Source organism: Nannospalax galili, unplaced genomic scaffold, assembly GCF_000622305.1.
Source record: "Nannospalax galili isolate Female #2095 unplaced genomic scaffold, S.galili_v1.0 scaffold91, whole genome shotgun sequence".
Taxonomy (NCBI): domain Eukaryota; kingdom Metazoa; phylum Chordata; class Mammalia; order Rodentia; family Spalacidae; genus Nannospalax; species Nannospalax galili.
Genome location: NW_008332583.1, coordinates 1,721,465 through 1,734,611, shown reverse-complemented (window position 1 = coordinate 1,734,611; position 13,147 = coordinate 1,721,465). Strand labels below are relative to the sequence as shown.

At 41.8% G+C, this 13,147-nt stretch overlaps 1 protein-coding gene across 1 annotated transcript in view; it reads right to left on the bottom strand.

Annotated features, from left to right (window-relative positions):
• Cadps (calcium dependent secretion activator) overlaps nt 1-13,147 on the bottom strand; it is a 497,333-nt gene that overhangs the window by 1,660 nt on the left and 482,526 nt on the right. Inside the window, 1 exon segment of the mRNA XM_008827502.2 lies at nt 2,928-3,032. Coding sequence (XP_008825724.1) covers nt 2,928-3,032 — 105 coding nt within the window.

The following is a 13,147-nucleotide window of genomic DNA, read 5'->3' as shown; positions in this document are numbered from 1 at the left end:
ATATATATGATGTGTCAATTGATCATGGTATTTTATGATTTCTGCTGCAGTCTGGTCTTTAGAATTTTTGCCTGTTATAATTACATGAGCCACAGCCCTCTGTCTCATTCACAAGATAGACATATGCATGTTGGTATATGAAACCTATTATGGGCAGCAACAATTACGGGAAAGATGGAGCGCTAATGCCTCATCAATATGTTGCAGGCATGTGACTCATTTCTCATCTCCTTGGGAAAGAACCATATCTATTCCGTTCACAACTTTATGTTCTCAGGGAAGAAATTTGGCTCTTTTTCAAGAACAATGGTTGGTATTACTGCACCACAAGTTCTTTCTTTGTTCCTTCAGGCGATTTTTCTCGGATTTCCTTAGGTATCCTAAGGACTGTTTTTCTAGAAATCCTTAGTGTTAATTGAACATGACCAGAAGCATCTGGCTGTTGTCTGTTTCATATAGTTTTTGGAAAAGGTCTCTTTCGAACTACAACTCTCCTCACGCTGCATATCATTTCAGCTACTTCTGAGGTTTGTTTCGCCTGTTGATAAAGGAAACTTGCTAAAGGGGCATGTTAATGTATTTCAACACTACCCCCCGCTACTTGTATTTTTAATAGTCTATATAATGTAGTTATGGCATTTCAATAATCTCAGGGTCAATCCTCTTTGAAAGTTATAGCTTGTAGTGACTGTGGAGGTCATCGGTGAATGCAATTTCATTCCCTGAAGCCCAGTTGTTGAGATTTATGGGCAAGGTGACCCCATATCCCTCCTGTCCATTGTCCCAGAGTATCCATGGTGCCTTCTTCCTCTCTTAAAAGTAACCTGGTTTAGACACTATTACTAAGTCACCTTAAATCATGGATCTAGTGCGAGTCCTCTGGGGAGGACGAAGCCAGGTAACTGCCCGAATGGCATCCACACTTGATGAGAGGACGGAAGGTTGAGAAAATGCTAGGCACAGGGTCGATCAGATAGCCAAATGACTAACTAGACTTTTGAACTTTTAAATGAGCTGTCTGCAGCCACTTAGAATAACATAATTATTGCCAGACTAGGATAGGGAAAAAAATCATGGTAAAAATGTTCGCATATTCTCCCCTTTCTTCAAATTCCAGAGGGATGTGTACCCAACCTAGAGATGCTAATTACCTAAGGGCAGAAACAAGTCTACTCAGATTTGACTCCTTCACCTAAGAGCTCACCTAATCTTTATATAGTGTTGGGTGAATGGATACAAGCTCGATGGTTAAGGATTGAATGGATAAATGCAAAGAAGCTCTGTTGAGGCAGATAGAAAGCCAGACACACCTGGACATTTGCCCTGGGGAAGGAGAGCTCCGGACTTTGTGTTCCATGGCAGTGGAGCATTCTGCTTCATGCCCCTTGTTGTGGTGTTAGTTCAGCTGAGCTTAGTTCTGGGGAAAGTGCAGAGCTCTCTTTCCCAGTGACATTTCTGTGCTGCTTTCTGTGGTTCATGCCTGTGTGTATGTTTGTTTTTGGCAGATGGCAAAGATTAAGTCTCCTCTCTGACATATTTTTATCTCAATAAAATATTGCTAATTTTTAACACAGATGTAGAAATATCAATTACGGGGAGATAATTTTAAAATACTAAAATTGTGATATTTTCTTCTCATGTCCACCCAATAAGGGTCAAGCAGAAACCATCTGCTACACACACACACACACACACACACACACAAAGGAGAGAAAAGAAGAGAAAAAGCATAGCCAAAAAAAAAATGAATTCAAAGGGTCAGGCAACAGCTAGCGAGTTTTGATTTAAGGATCTTACTTAAAAATTAGGAAAATTAGGCTGGGTGCATAGTTCAAGTGCATATATTTCTTTTATAAAAGCTGTAGTTACATGCTGCCTGTAACCTTCGCCAGGGCAGAGGCTTTGTGAGATCAAATGCAGATGATAATAACTCTTTAATTACACACAACGGAACAGTAATTGGGTTTAAGTCAGCACTGGGGTAGAGGAGCACCTTCCAAGGGATGGGGCTAATCCAAGACAGACCAGGAAACAGGGTGGGGGAGTTTTTTTGTTTTTGTTTTGTTTTTGGGTTTTTTTTTGGGGGGGGGAAACTGTTAAATAAAAATTTAGCTACACTTATTATTAAAATGTTTTAATGGAGAAATTTGTGCTTTGAATGGGAATTTTGCATATGAATGTTTAAAAAACCCTCTATGGTGAAGCATCGAATGGAAACTGAAATGATCAAAAAACGTATTTACCCCCTTCTGTGATCTTATTATTTCATGTAAACCACTGAGATTTCACGCTGAAATAATTATCATTAGTCCACGGCACACACACAAGAACAGGGGAAACGCTACTTCCAGGGTGTGTTACCTCACTTTTGTGATCCTTTATATTTGATTGTATACACGCATTGCAAGAGAAACTACCTCAATTAACCATGAAAACAATATTGATTTGCATTCTGGTAATGATCACAGGACATATTTAAACATAACTGGAGGTAAATATTTCCATTAAATTAATTGTGGCAAATTTTTATTTCATTAAACTATAAATGAAATTGGTAATTTATGTGATTAACAGAATGATACTGAAAAGCAGCTCGTAAATGTGTGACTCAAGGACACAGGGATTTCTAGTGTTTTTTTGCATGGCAAATGTGCACAAAATATTTTTCCTATGTGGCTAAAGATGTCAAATTCCGTTTTTTTTTTTTTTTAAAAAAAACCCAACTTGCCTTTGATGTCTCAGTGAGAAATTAACCAGGTATCACCAAGTGATTTCTTAGGATTTGCTTTCATGCGATGCTAATTTATATTATCATCTTGTTGTATGTGTAAGCAAATATTCTTTGTGTTAAGGGAGTTCTGCAGCTTGCCAATGAACCACATTTCAGTAAGCTATTTGAAAAGAAGAAGAATGATTTGTTCTTTTACCTTTACCATCCTAATTAGTGTTTTCAACTGATAAATGTGAAGCTGTAGGTCCATCCTGTCCGTCAGCCAGGTGCAGATGACATTCATGGAGCTGTTGTACCATTGCTGAAAAAAGAGACAAAAGTTCTCCAGCCAACACATCATGGAGCGATGACAGGGCAGGGAGGGAAGAGGCTCCATTTGAGCACCTGCTCCGTTCCAGGAGGAAACAAAGTGGTTAAAGAGAATTTGAGAGCACAGAGATTGTGAGCACTAATTTACACAAGATTCTGAGATGCTGGCTTAGTCTAGACCAGAGCACTGTGGACTTGGGCTTGAACTTGGGACTCCTCTACTAGAGACGGTACATGTGCAGTTCATTCCCAAGTCTGTCTTTGCCCTCCTGATTATCTTTTGAACTGGTTCATCTTACTCAGTTGATACTCAAGGCTTTGCTTATAACCTAACACCACTGTCTGGAAGGGCCAGAAGAGGGTTCTTCCCCTGAACTAGTTGATATGTATTGGTACTTACCTTTTGAAAACAGACGCCATTCTGGGAATTGAGTGGGGAGTCTGAAGAATTTCAGGGTGGGCATTTACCTTCATTTTCCAAACTGGAATATTTCGAATGTGGACAACAAATGAGGATTTTTAAAAAATTTAAAAATTTTTTAATTTAAGGGCCGAACTGTCCTGGGCAGCGTAAGTGCCTTGCATTAGCTGTGCAATCTGTTTTAATCTTAACACCAAAAAATTATGGAATATGAAAGGAAAAAAACCATCTACAAATGAGCTCATTTCAAGCTGTTGAAATCATACTTCTCCTTAAGGGGGTTAAATTTTGCTTCTTGTCTGTGAAAAACGCTTGAAGCTGTGTCACTTTAGACTGCCACCCCTGTGGTGCAGGAAGTCTCTGGTGCAGTATAATCTTGCAGCACTGCTCATATATTCATAAATCTCACTCAGAGACATATGAACAGTGTTATGAAGTGTCAGTATGAAAAAAAATCTAATCTTTTAAACTTCACCAGGTTTCCTTACGCTCTGCTGCTTGTACCAAACAATTTACAAATAAAATGAAAAGGTGTGGATGGACCTATATATTTATTTATACGGCATCTCTATGAACTGTGCATGGGAAAGATACAGAAAAAAGTGAAAGAGTGGGTAAAGGACGGAGAAGATGCATATTCCTGCACTAACCGACACACATGCACACACACACGCACACACATCGCACACCAGTGGGGATTCGAAAAGCATAAATAAAAACATGTTTCTGATGGTAGCTCCGCCCTTTCTCACCTAAAGATCATCCAAAATCAGTTTATGCCTAACACTCACAGTTTTTCTGAAGCCTTGTTTCTGACTTAATTTCTTTTAAAAAAATTAATTTGGGTTTTTACTTGCAAGGTAGAACTGCCAAGTTTCACCTTGCAAGAAACGACACAGTCGCAGCCATCGTGCACGGAAGCCCTCTTTAGCTAGGCTCCTTCTTCATCTGAGCCAACTGTGGCTCTCCTTGGAGCCCAGCCGCAGCAGAGACCACACTACCCCAATCCAGGCAGCACTGAAGCCTCACAGCCAACTCCTGCTCTTTTAAAGACCATGAAAGAGGAACTGTCAGTTTGGAGAACCTTCTGTCCCTCCCCAGGGAGCAGGCCGGTGAGGGTGGGGGATTTCTTGCTGAGATGGGCAGTTCACTTTCCAGAGGGCAGGGGATTGTTAGGGTCAAGCTGCTTTAGGCATGGACAGGTTTTCCCCTCTAGGGGTGAGAATTTTTCTGAAACTTTTTTTTTTTTGTAGCGGTTGTTGTAGGGGGAGGGAGTATTTGGCACCTCCTGCCTTGGGATTCTGCTGCGTTAGCTGTCACTGCATCTGGGTTTGTTAAGGAAGGGCTCTGGGGACAGGGCTCGTCCTGGATCACTGGTAGACGTGTAGCCCTATACTGTCTCAGCAACTTTGGACTTTCCTGGATTCACCCAGGCCTCAAACTCCACATTCACTTGCTGTATCTGACATGTAATTTGGGATGAAGAACAATCCACTACGAGCCAGGAGCGACCTCTCCTTGTCCTTCTGGGGGGTTGGAAAGTGACCTTCAAGCAGCTCAGATGACCTCCTGCCCAAACACACGTGCTTAGAGCCTCGTGATGGGTACATGTCTGGGACACAAAAGAGGACTGTGGCACTCTGGCTTCTAGGCAGAGGTGGCATTTTGCTTTGGCTGTGACAACAGGCAAACCGGCGCTGGATCCCATCCCTGCCAGCAAGCCTGGCGCAACATGTCTTTTCCTCTTTACTGAGAGACGTGCCACCTTTCAGGAAAAAAATAGCAACCCCCCTCCATTTTACATAGGCATCTCTCACTCTTGTAAATGGCTTTTAAATAGTAAAATAAATAAAAATTAAAAATACAAATAAAAAGGTAGGCTACTGACAACAGTCTTGCACTGCTGTGGAAAAGGGAGGGAGGGAGGAAGGGCACACAGCAAGAGATCAGAGCATCTGAGCAGATTCCCACCCCAGGAGCAAGAAGCCCTGGAACATCCATGCATCTCCTGAATCTCACATCTAGCTAGAGAAGTGTAAAAAATGTATGATGCCCCATTGGCTACACATCCAAAGAGGCAAAAGGGAGTAAGTCACTCCTTTCCAAACCTTATGCTCAGTAGATGGAGTTGGAGGAGGTTTTGGATGTAGTGCAGCCAGCGCTAACTTGGTTTTCCAGAAAGGCGCTTAAAGGCATTTGGATGTCTGAGAAACAAGTAGGCACTGCCTTCTAGAACTTTAAAATGTTCGAGGTGACAGGGATCTACACAGTATTCTTTAGAGAGGAGGAAACAACGGTTCAGAGAAGGGAAGCAACTTGTTCAAGGTCACACAAGGAAGCTCCAACATAGACAGCAGATTCCCTATCCCTCCCATACAAGAGTGTGCTGGTCAGGAAAGCCGATCTCCTGCATTGCTATCCAACTCCATAACTAGGGATATAGCACAGAGGTCCCAGCAGAGAGTTTTCTACCTCTGAAACCAGCCAACACCACACACTAGGCTTTTTCCCTTTCCCAGCCCAATTCATATCTGGGTTGTTTCCTGTTCCTCCTCAAGGGGCCGAGTTCACAGTGCTCATTAACCAGGTTCGCTTTATTTGAGATCGATGCTAATGCAGCACATTTGTTATGGCTCTTCCAAAGAGGAAATTCATCAAACAGCTGAAGTTCTCCCCATTTTGCTTTGTCTTTGGATTAGAGACACCTTTTCTGGAGCTCTCTTAGCACCTGGGCACTATGTTTTTGGTAAAATGTACTCATTCCAGATCCGAGGAATTAGAATATGAATTGACAACACACAAAAATATTCTGAGTCTAATTACAACCCCTTGGCTGCCTCCCCTTAGTTTAAAGCTATTAATTCGATACGTCCTAAATAAGGTCTCTTTTAACACAGAGAAGTAAAATTGCCAATAGATGGGGCTCTTTTGAAATATGTCCCCAGGGGGGCATTCTGGGAAGGTCTTGGGCTTGGAACCCAGAGTTGATCATTTCGTCTCTGGTCAGTGGATTTCAAGGCCTCTGGAGAGTTGGGGAACTGCAGCTACAACTAAGGCTCTGTTTAGAAGGAACTAAGAGGCCAAAGGAAAATTGCCCACCTCATCCTTCTCACCCCCCTTCCTTCCTACCCGGAGCTATAGCCCCAGCTCTTCTTATGTATTTTTATTTTGAGACAGGGTCCCACGAAATTGCCCAGGCTGACTTTGAACTCACTCTTCAGCCCAGGCAGGCCCTGAACTTACAAGCCTTCTACCCCAAGCTCCAGAGTACCCAGGACCTCACACCTGCATCCCCTGGAGCCCCAGCCCTTCCCCTAACCCCCATCAACTCACAGCATTGCCCTGTCTGACTTTGAACTCCTGTGCTCAGGGCTTCTTCTGTCTCAGCCTCCTGAATGCTGGGCTGCAGGTGTGTGCTGTGGCGCCTGGCCTTCTTGTTTTCTGCTAGGCAGTGTTTAAGAGTGCTGGGATAATACACATTTAAGCTTGTGACCTTCATTAAGGACTTACATCCTCATAGATTCAGTTTACTGATGAAAATGGAAATTAATCAGCCTTTCATACGCTTCTTCTGATGAACAAAAGAGTTTCTATTAAGGACTTAGGTCTATGCAGTACCCAATAAGGCCTTAATGATAAGGCTGCTATCACCACCACCACCACTTCGAGCTCCTACCCTGTATCCACCACCACCACCACCATCCTCCATCTCCTACCATCTTTCCTTTCTGTCTCTCAACCTAGGAGATACTAGAAAACAAGAGGACAAACTAATTATCTGGAAAAGCCATGTGATGGAAGAAAACATTCCTATAGTTATCTCTCCAGAACTGAATGTGTAAACACTGTAATTCCATTTCAACTCATGAAACTATCTTGGGTTCATAAAGCACATTTTAAGCTTATATTCATTTATAGTGAAATCTTGGGTCAAAGGAGTCCAAGCACAAGTGACTTTTTTCAGTCTCGTGGGGATGCGTTCAGCCTCAGCCTGTTTGGCTGTTAGCCGGCTTACCTGGAACAGATGCCTTAACTCTATGAACCTTAGTCTGCTCTTGGCATTAATGCCAGTACCAACTTCATAGAATTTCTGTGAACATTAAGAGATAATTCATGCACAGTGCTGGCCAGAGTGTGATGTCATATTGTAAGCGCACAATAAAACAGTTCTCACTGTTTTTACTAACAAATACACTTTCAACGTGTAATTCGAAGACATTTTCTTGATCTGTTTCTAGTAGAAGCTTGGGGCCTTAATACTCAGATTTCTCAGATTACATATCTCTTCCTCAAACATACCGACCTCTGCAGAGCAAGCCTTACATGTAACCTGTCTCCTGATAACCCGGTTCACTAGACCAGATCAGGGTGAGGCAGTTAGGCAGGAACAAATCCTGACTTCACTGTTAAATTTGATATTCATATGAACTCTTCTCGCCTTAGTTTAGATTTTTCAAATGCCTTAAATATTAATTTACTTTGATTTCTATGTTTTGGGGCGGCCCCCCCTCAATTTTGCAGTGAAGTGTCTCCTGCATGTCTCTCTAGTCGCCCACTTGTTTTCAGTGTTGACTGAATGGAAACTTCATGCCCTGGGAACATGAGACATTGACAGGTAAGATGAATAAATAACACCTCACTGGACAATGTAGGGCTTGTAGAAAATGGACTTTCATTTATATCTGGATAATCTCAGTCTGAAATACAGACTGGTGTTGGAGTGGGTACCACTACAGCCCACCGCACACAGCATCTTTTTTTCCTTTTTGAGGCAGAGTCTCCCCATGTACCTCTGACTGTCCTGGACTTCCTAGATCAGGCTGGCCTCCACTGTATAGCCATCCTCCTGCCTCTGCCTCTTGACCTGGGGATTACAGGTGTGTCCTACCATGTCTAGCTATAAGTCTTAATTCTCGGTCTCATGACTTTGATGTCCTACAAAGACATTCCTATGAGTGGGGCATTTGTTTTCAGAATGAGCTGCGTGTCACAGATGAGCGGCAACAGAAACAAGGCACAGTGGCTGAAAGGAAATATTCATTTCCATACTCACATATCACACACATGATTTACCTCCTTAACTTAGGCAAAACCCCTATAAGACTAGATAATTCTATGACTGAAGACATTAGCCTTTGGTACCTGCTCCCAACAATGTAGTAGTGTGTACAGGATCCTGATATGCAATCCCAGGTACCCACATAAGCATGTACAGAAGAAAAGAAATAATAAAATTGTCAATGAAAATAGTTACCTGTTCATTGAACACTGACCCCTTAATATGTCCAGACCCTGCACAAAACATACTACAAGTGTGATGATACAGTTTAATCAAATTGAACAACTATGAACAACCCTACTTTGTAGATGTAAAACAAAAGATACAATTAGTAAGCATTGAGAGTAGTTTGGAGTTCGTTATTTACCATCAAGTCAATATGACTTGTGTCTATTCAATTCTGTTAATTTAAAAAGCAAAGCCTTGGTTATACAGAATCAGTGCTAGTCCTAGGAGCGTTTACAGCCAAGTTGCTCCATTCTGAAGTTCTCTCGGAAGCCTGTGAGTAGGACAAGCCTGTTGAACCTATCTCTCTCTCTGTGGCTGGGGCAGGCCTCGAACTTAACAATCCTCCTGTCTCAGCTTCCCAAATAATTGGGATAATAGCTTGCTTTTTTGTCTAAAGGAAAATTTTATTGATGTATCCTGTGAATATTGTAGTATGTGGCTTTCATCAAAACACATGTATGTACACATACATTCATACAGACTTGTGTTACCCCATGCCTATAAATAAGGATAATGTTTAGCCCAATATTATAAAAAGTAAATTAAGAAAAAGTAAAGTAAGAAAAATTATAGTGCTTGGCCCAAGGACCAATAACATCATCTTTATATACTTTGTTTGAATAAAAAACTGTGATTTTGACAAACATATCCAATATATGGTCAGCTTGAGTGATAGAAACTGCCTTCTGTTGTTAATTCATTTCTTTAAGTATGTGCTTTCTTGAAGCTGGTATGTTTGAGGCGTGTATTCCAGGAGAGCAAAGCCCTGCAGCCCCAGGCAGATCAAAGTTAGACTCTCAATAGTATAGTAGTTAAGCTTCGTTATCATGCGTTTCACCTTACAGATGAAGACACTGAGACTCAGTGAAATAAAGCGGCCCAGCAGCCAACGAGCAGTGGAGCACAGACTCCAGCCTGCCTGCCAGTGCAATCTGGTGTACTTGACTTGACTTGACTCTGTGTCTTGACAAAAACAAGTTACCTCTCTATGTCTCAGTTTCCTCATCTGGTAAAGGGAGCAATAATAAAACCTACTAAGGACTGTTGTGGGAAATAAGTGAAAATGTGTAGAGTGCTTTCAGCAGGGTCAGGCATAGACTGGGCCTTAGCTATTCTTACGGGAGCTATGCCACCCTAAGCTGTTTCACATGTAAGAAATCAAACCGCCCTAAGTGGGAACTATTCAGAGTCTTGCAGAACTTTCTGAGCAGCTTCTATTCTTCTGAAAATGCCTGTGCAAACAGGTCATTTGGTAAGTGCTTGGTAACCAACCTGTGTGTTTGGGCTGAAGAGCCACAGTGAATGCTGGTGGATTTTGAGCCTTTCTCTGGAAAGCACCTTTTTTTCTCCAACCAGGCACAGCCATGTGTAAGAGAAACCTGCTAGCATCTTGTCTACTGAAGAAATGACATTTTCTTTGTTGGCAAGAAGTCAAAAAGGAAGATGATACCCTGACCACACCTATGTGACTAAGCTCTTCACTTTGTTTTCTTGGAGACAAAAGTGGGTTATTATCAGAAGAACAACAACAAAATCCCACAACCTATTTAAGTTGCTGTATTGAAATACAGTAATGAAATATTTTACATTTGATGTTTTCAATGCATATTTATTCCTTACAATTTGGGTAATTTAAGAACCTGTGAAAAGTATCACCCAGGCTTTCTTTACCTTCTACTGAAGTCCCCATGGCTTCATTAAGCCACACAGATCAGCGGGTGGCTCAGGTTGAAGGATCCCAGGGACTGTGTGCTAGTCCGCGTCCCACTCAAATATTCAGAGGGAACGAGAAAGAAACCTGGCTCACACAAGATATCTCTGCCAAGTGGGTAAAACACTAAAAGACTGCGTGTAGTTCATTGCAAGTTTTAAGATTTGTTAAAGCTCCCCCAAAGCTGAATCAACACTTCCTAAAAGGGCGTATCATCCAAATGCTTTCAGGAGTGGGGACACCGTTGAAAGATGCAATCTCTTGCCTCACTTGAGTGTTGCTGTAATTCAAGATTTGATCCTCCCAAACAACTGCTCTTAGAAATGGGTATTTCCCAGCCATGGCTTTGGGACGCTCAGCTAAAAGCACAAAGCTATAATCAGACACCAAAGTTAGAGGTTACAAATCAGAAGAGTGGCCTCAGATGCCCCAGGGTCCTTTGTAGTTTAAGATGGGTTGTGGGTTTCCCCCCTACTTCTGTAATTTTTTTTTTGATGCACAAAACCCACTTCCTTGAAGTCTTTATAAAGATTATTGTGGTTCTTCAAGGTGGCTGGGTCCTTATGTGGCAACTCACTGGGACTCTCAGATAAGACTGCTACTGCAGTTTTTAGGTATTAGAGCTGAGAATTCAGTTCCTTGCTTGTCTTCAGTCCCTTCTTATAAAGAAGGGATTGTGGGGCTGGAGAGATGGCTCAGCAGTTAAGAGCACTGACTTCTCTTGCAGAGGACCTGGGTGCAAATCCCAGCACCCACATGGAGGCTAACAACTGTCTGTAACTCCAGTTCCAGGGGATCTGATACCGTTTTCTGACCTCTGTGGGTGATATACAACATGGGTGCACTTATATGCAGGCGATACACTCATGCACATAAAACGATAAAAAATAAAATATTTTTAAAAATAAGGGGGTCATTGCAAAAAGAAACAATTATTTAAAACAATTTAAATTGCTACTGTTTTCTATAGAAAAGTGCATAGGGAGTTTAGCATGTGAGAGCAACATTCTTTTAACTCCCTTTAGAAGGACTTACATGAAGGTCTTAATATTCTTTTATTAAAATAGGCAGTTATCTATTCAAGAACAAATGTCAACTCCTTAAACCTGATAGAGAAATATTAACCATAAGTAATTTGTATTACAAATGAATGGTCAAAATGATGAATCCAAATTTGGACATTGCTGCCTTCAGACCCACGTCAGTCTCATGGATATTAATTATATAGGGGAGAGCACAAAGGAAGTCAAGAATCTTGAAGAATCCTTTTTGAAAGTAATTAAGCAGGACAATTTAATCATTGTATGTTTTAATCATTTTGTTAACTTGTTGGCAGACTCGTAAGCCACATCAGCTAGCCAGCACCAGACTATTACTGATTTTCTCACTGCGAGTCAACCAGAAACACAAATCACAAAACTTCCTTTTTACTTTCCCATGCCTCAATAAGGTGGGTGGTCATTTGAAAGGAGTTGTGATCATCCCTGAAATTAGGTTTTCTTTCCTAATAAACACAATAGTGCTGGAAATAATTTGTCATCTTTGAAACAGAAAATGAAGTCAGGCATTAAGCTCTACTTAAAAGCAGAAACACCTATGCCAAGAAAAGCGGAGGCTCTGAATGTAATTTTCAATCGCAAATACCTCCTCAACTATAATGCAAACACTACTCTTCCACCATCTCTACAACCCCAGTAAGTGCTATTACAGAAAGACAGGTGGTCCAGCAAGTCCACTTCTGGGTAGTGATGTAAAAAAAATCAGGAGATATCTGTGCACCTGGGCTCGAGATAGCAGTATTCACAACAGCCCAAAGGTAGAAGCAACCCACTGTCTGTCAGCAGAGGCAAAGAAGACAGAATGGGGTTGATCATACAGCAGAGCATTACTCAGCCTTGAAAATGAGAGACATCCTGTCCTATGCCACAAATGGAAGTACCCTTAGGTCATTGTGCAAAATGAAACAAGCCAGTCACTACTTAGGAAAGATCCTGTATTATTTCATTCATGTGCACGATCTAGAGTAGTCAAATTCATAGAAACAGAAAGTAGAATGCTGGTTGGCAGGGGGCTCAGGAAAGGGAAAAACTGGAAAGCTGTTAGCGGTACGGAATTCCAGTTGTGAAAAATGAAACCAGGTCTAGAGGCTGATTGTATAACACGAAGTCCACTTAACACTGTGGAACTGTACAGGCAGAGCTGAAAATTGTTACAGTGGCAAACTTTGTGTTTTGTCCTTTTACCATAGTGCCTCTCTCTCTCTCTCTCTCTCTCTCTCTCTCTCTCTCTCTCACACACACACACACACACACACACGTAGGGAAAAAAATTCCCATATGAAAAAAAAAACTGATTAAGAAAGCTCAGATACATAGCAATGTAAATATTCTTTTGAAAAAATCATGTGTGTGTGTGTGTGTGTGTGTGTGTGTGTGTGTGTGTGGTGTATGTGTGTACCCACATGTCTGTGCAGGTGCATGTGCCTATGGAGGTCAGAAGAGGTCAGATGCTGTACTCTAGCAGTCTGCCTTATTCTCTTGAGACAGGATCTCTCACTGGACCTGGTGCTCGCCATTTTTCAGCTAGGCTGGTGGCCAGCAAGCCCCAGGGACTCTCCTTTCTCCCCAGCTCCCAACCCCCAGCTCTGGGGTTACAGTGTACCACCGCACTGGGCTTTTTACATGGGTC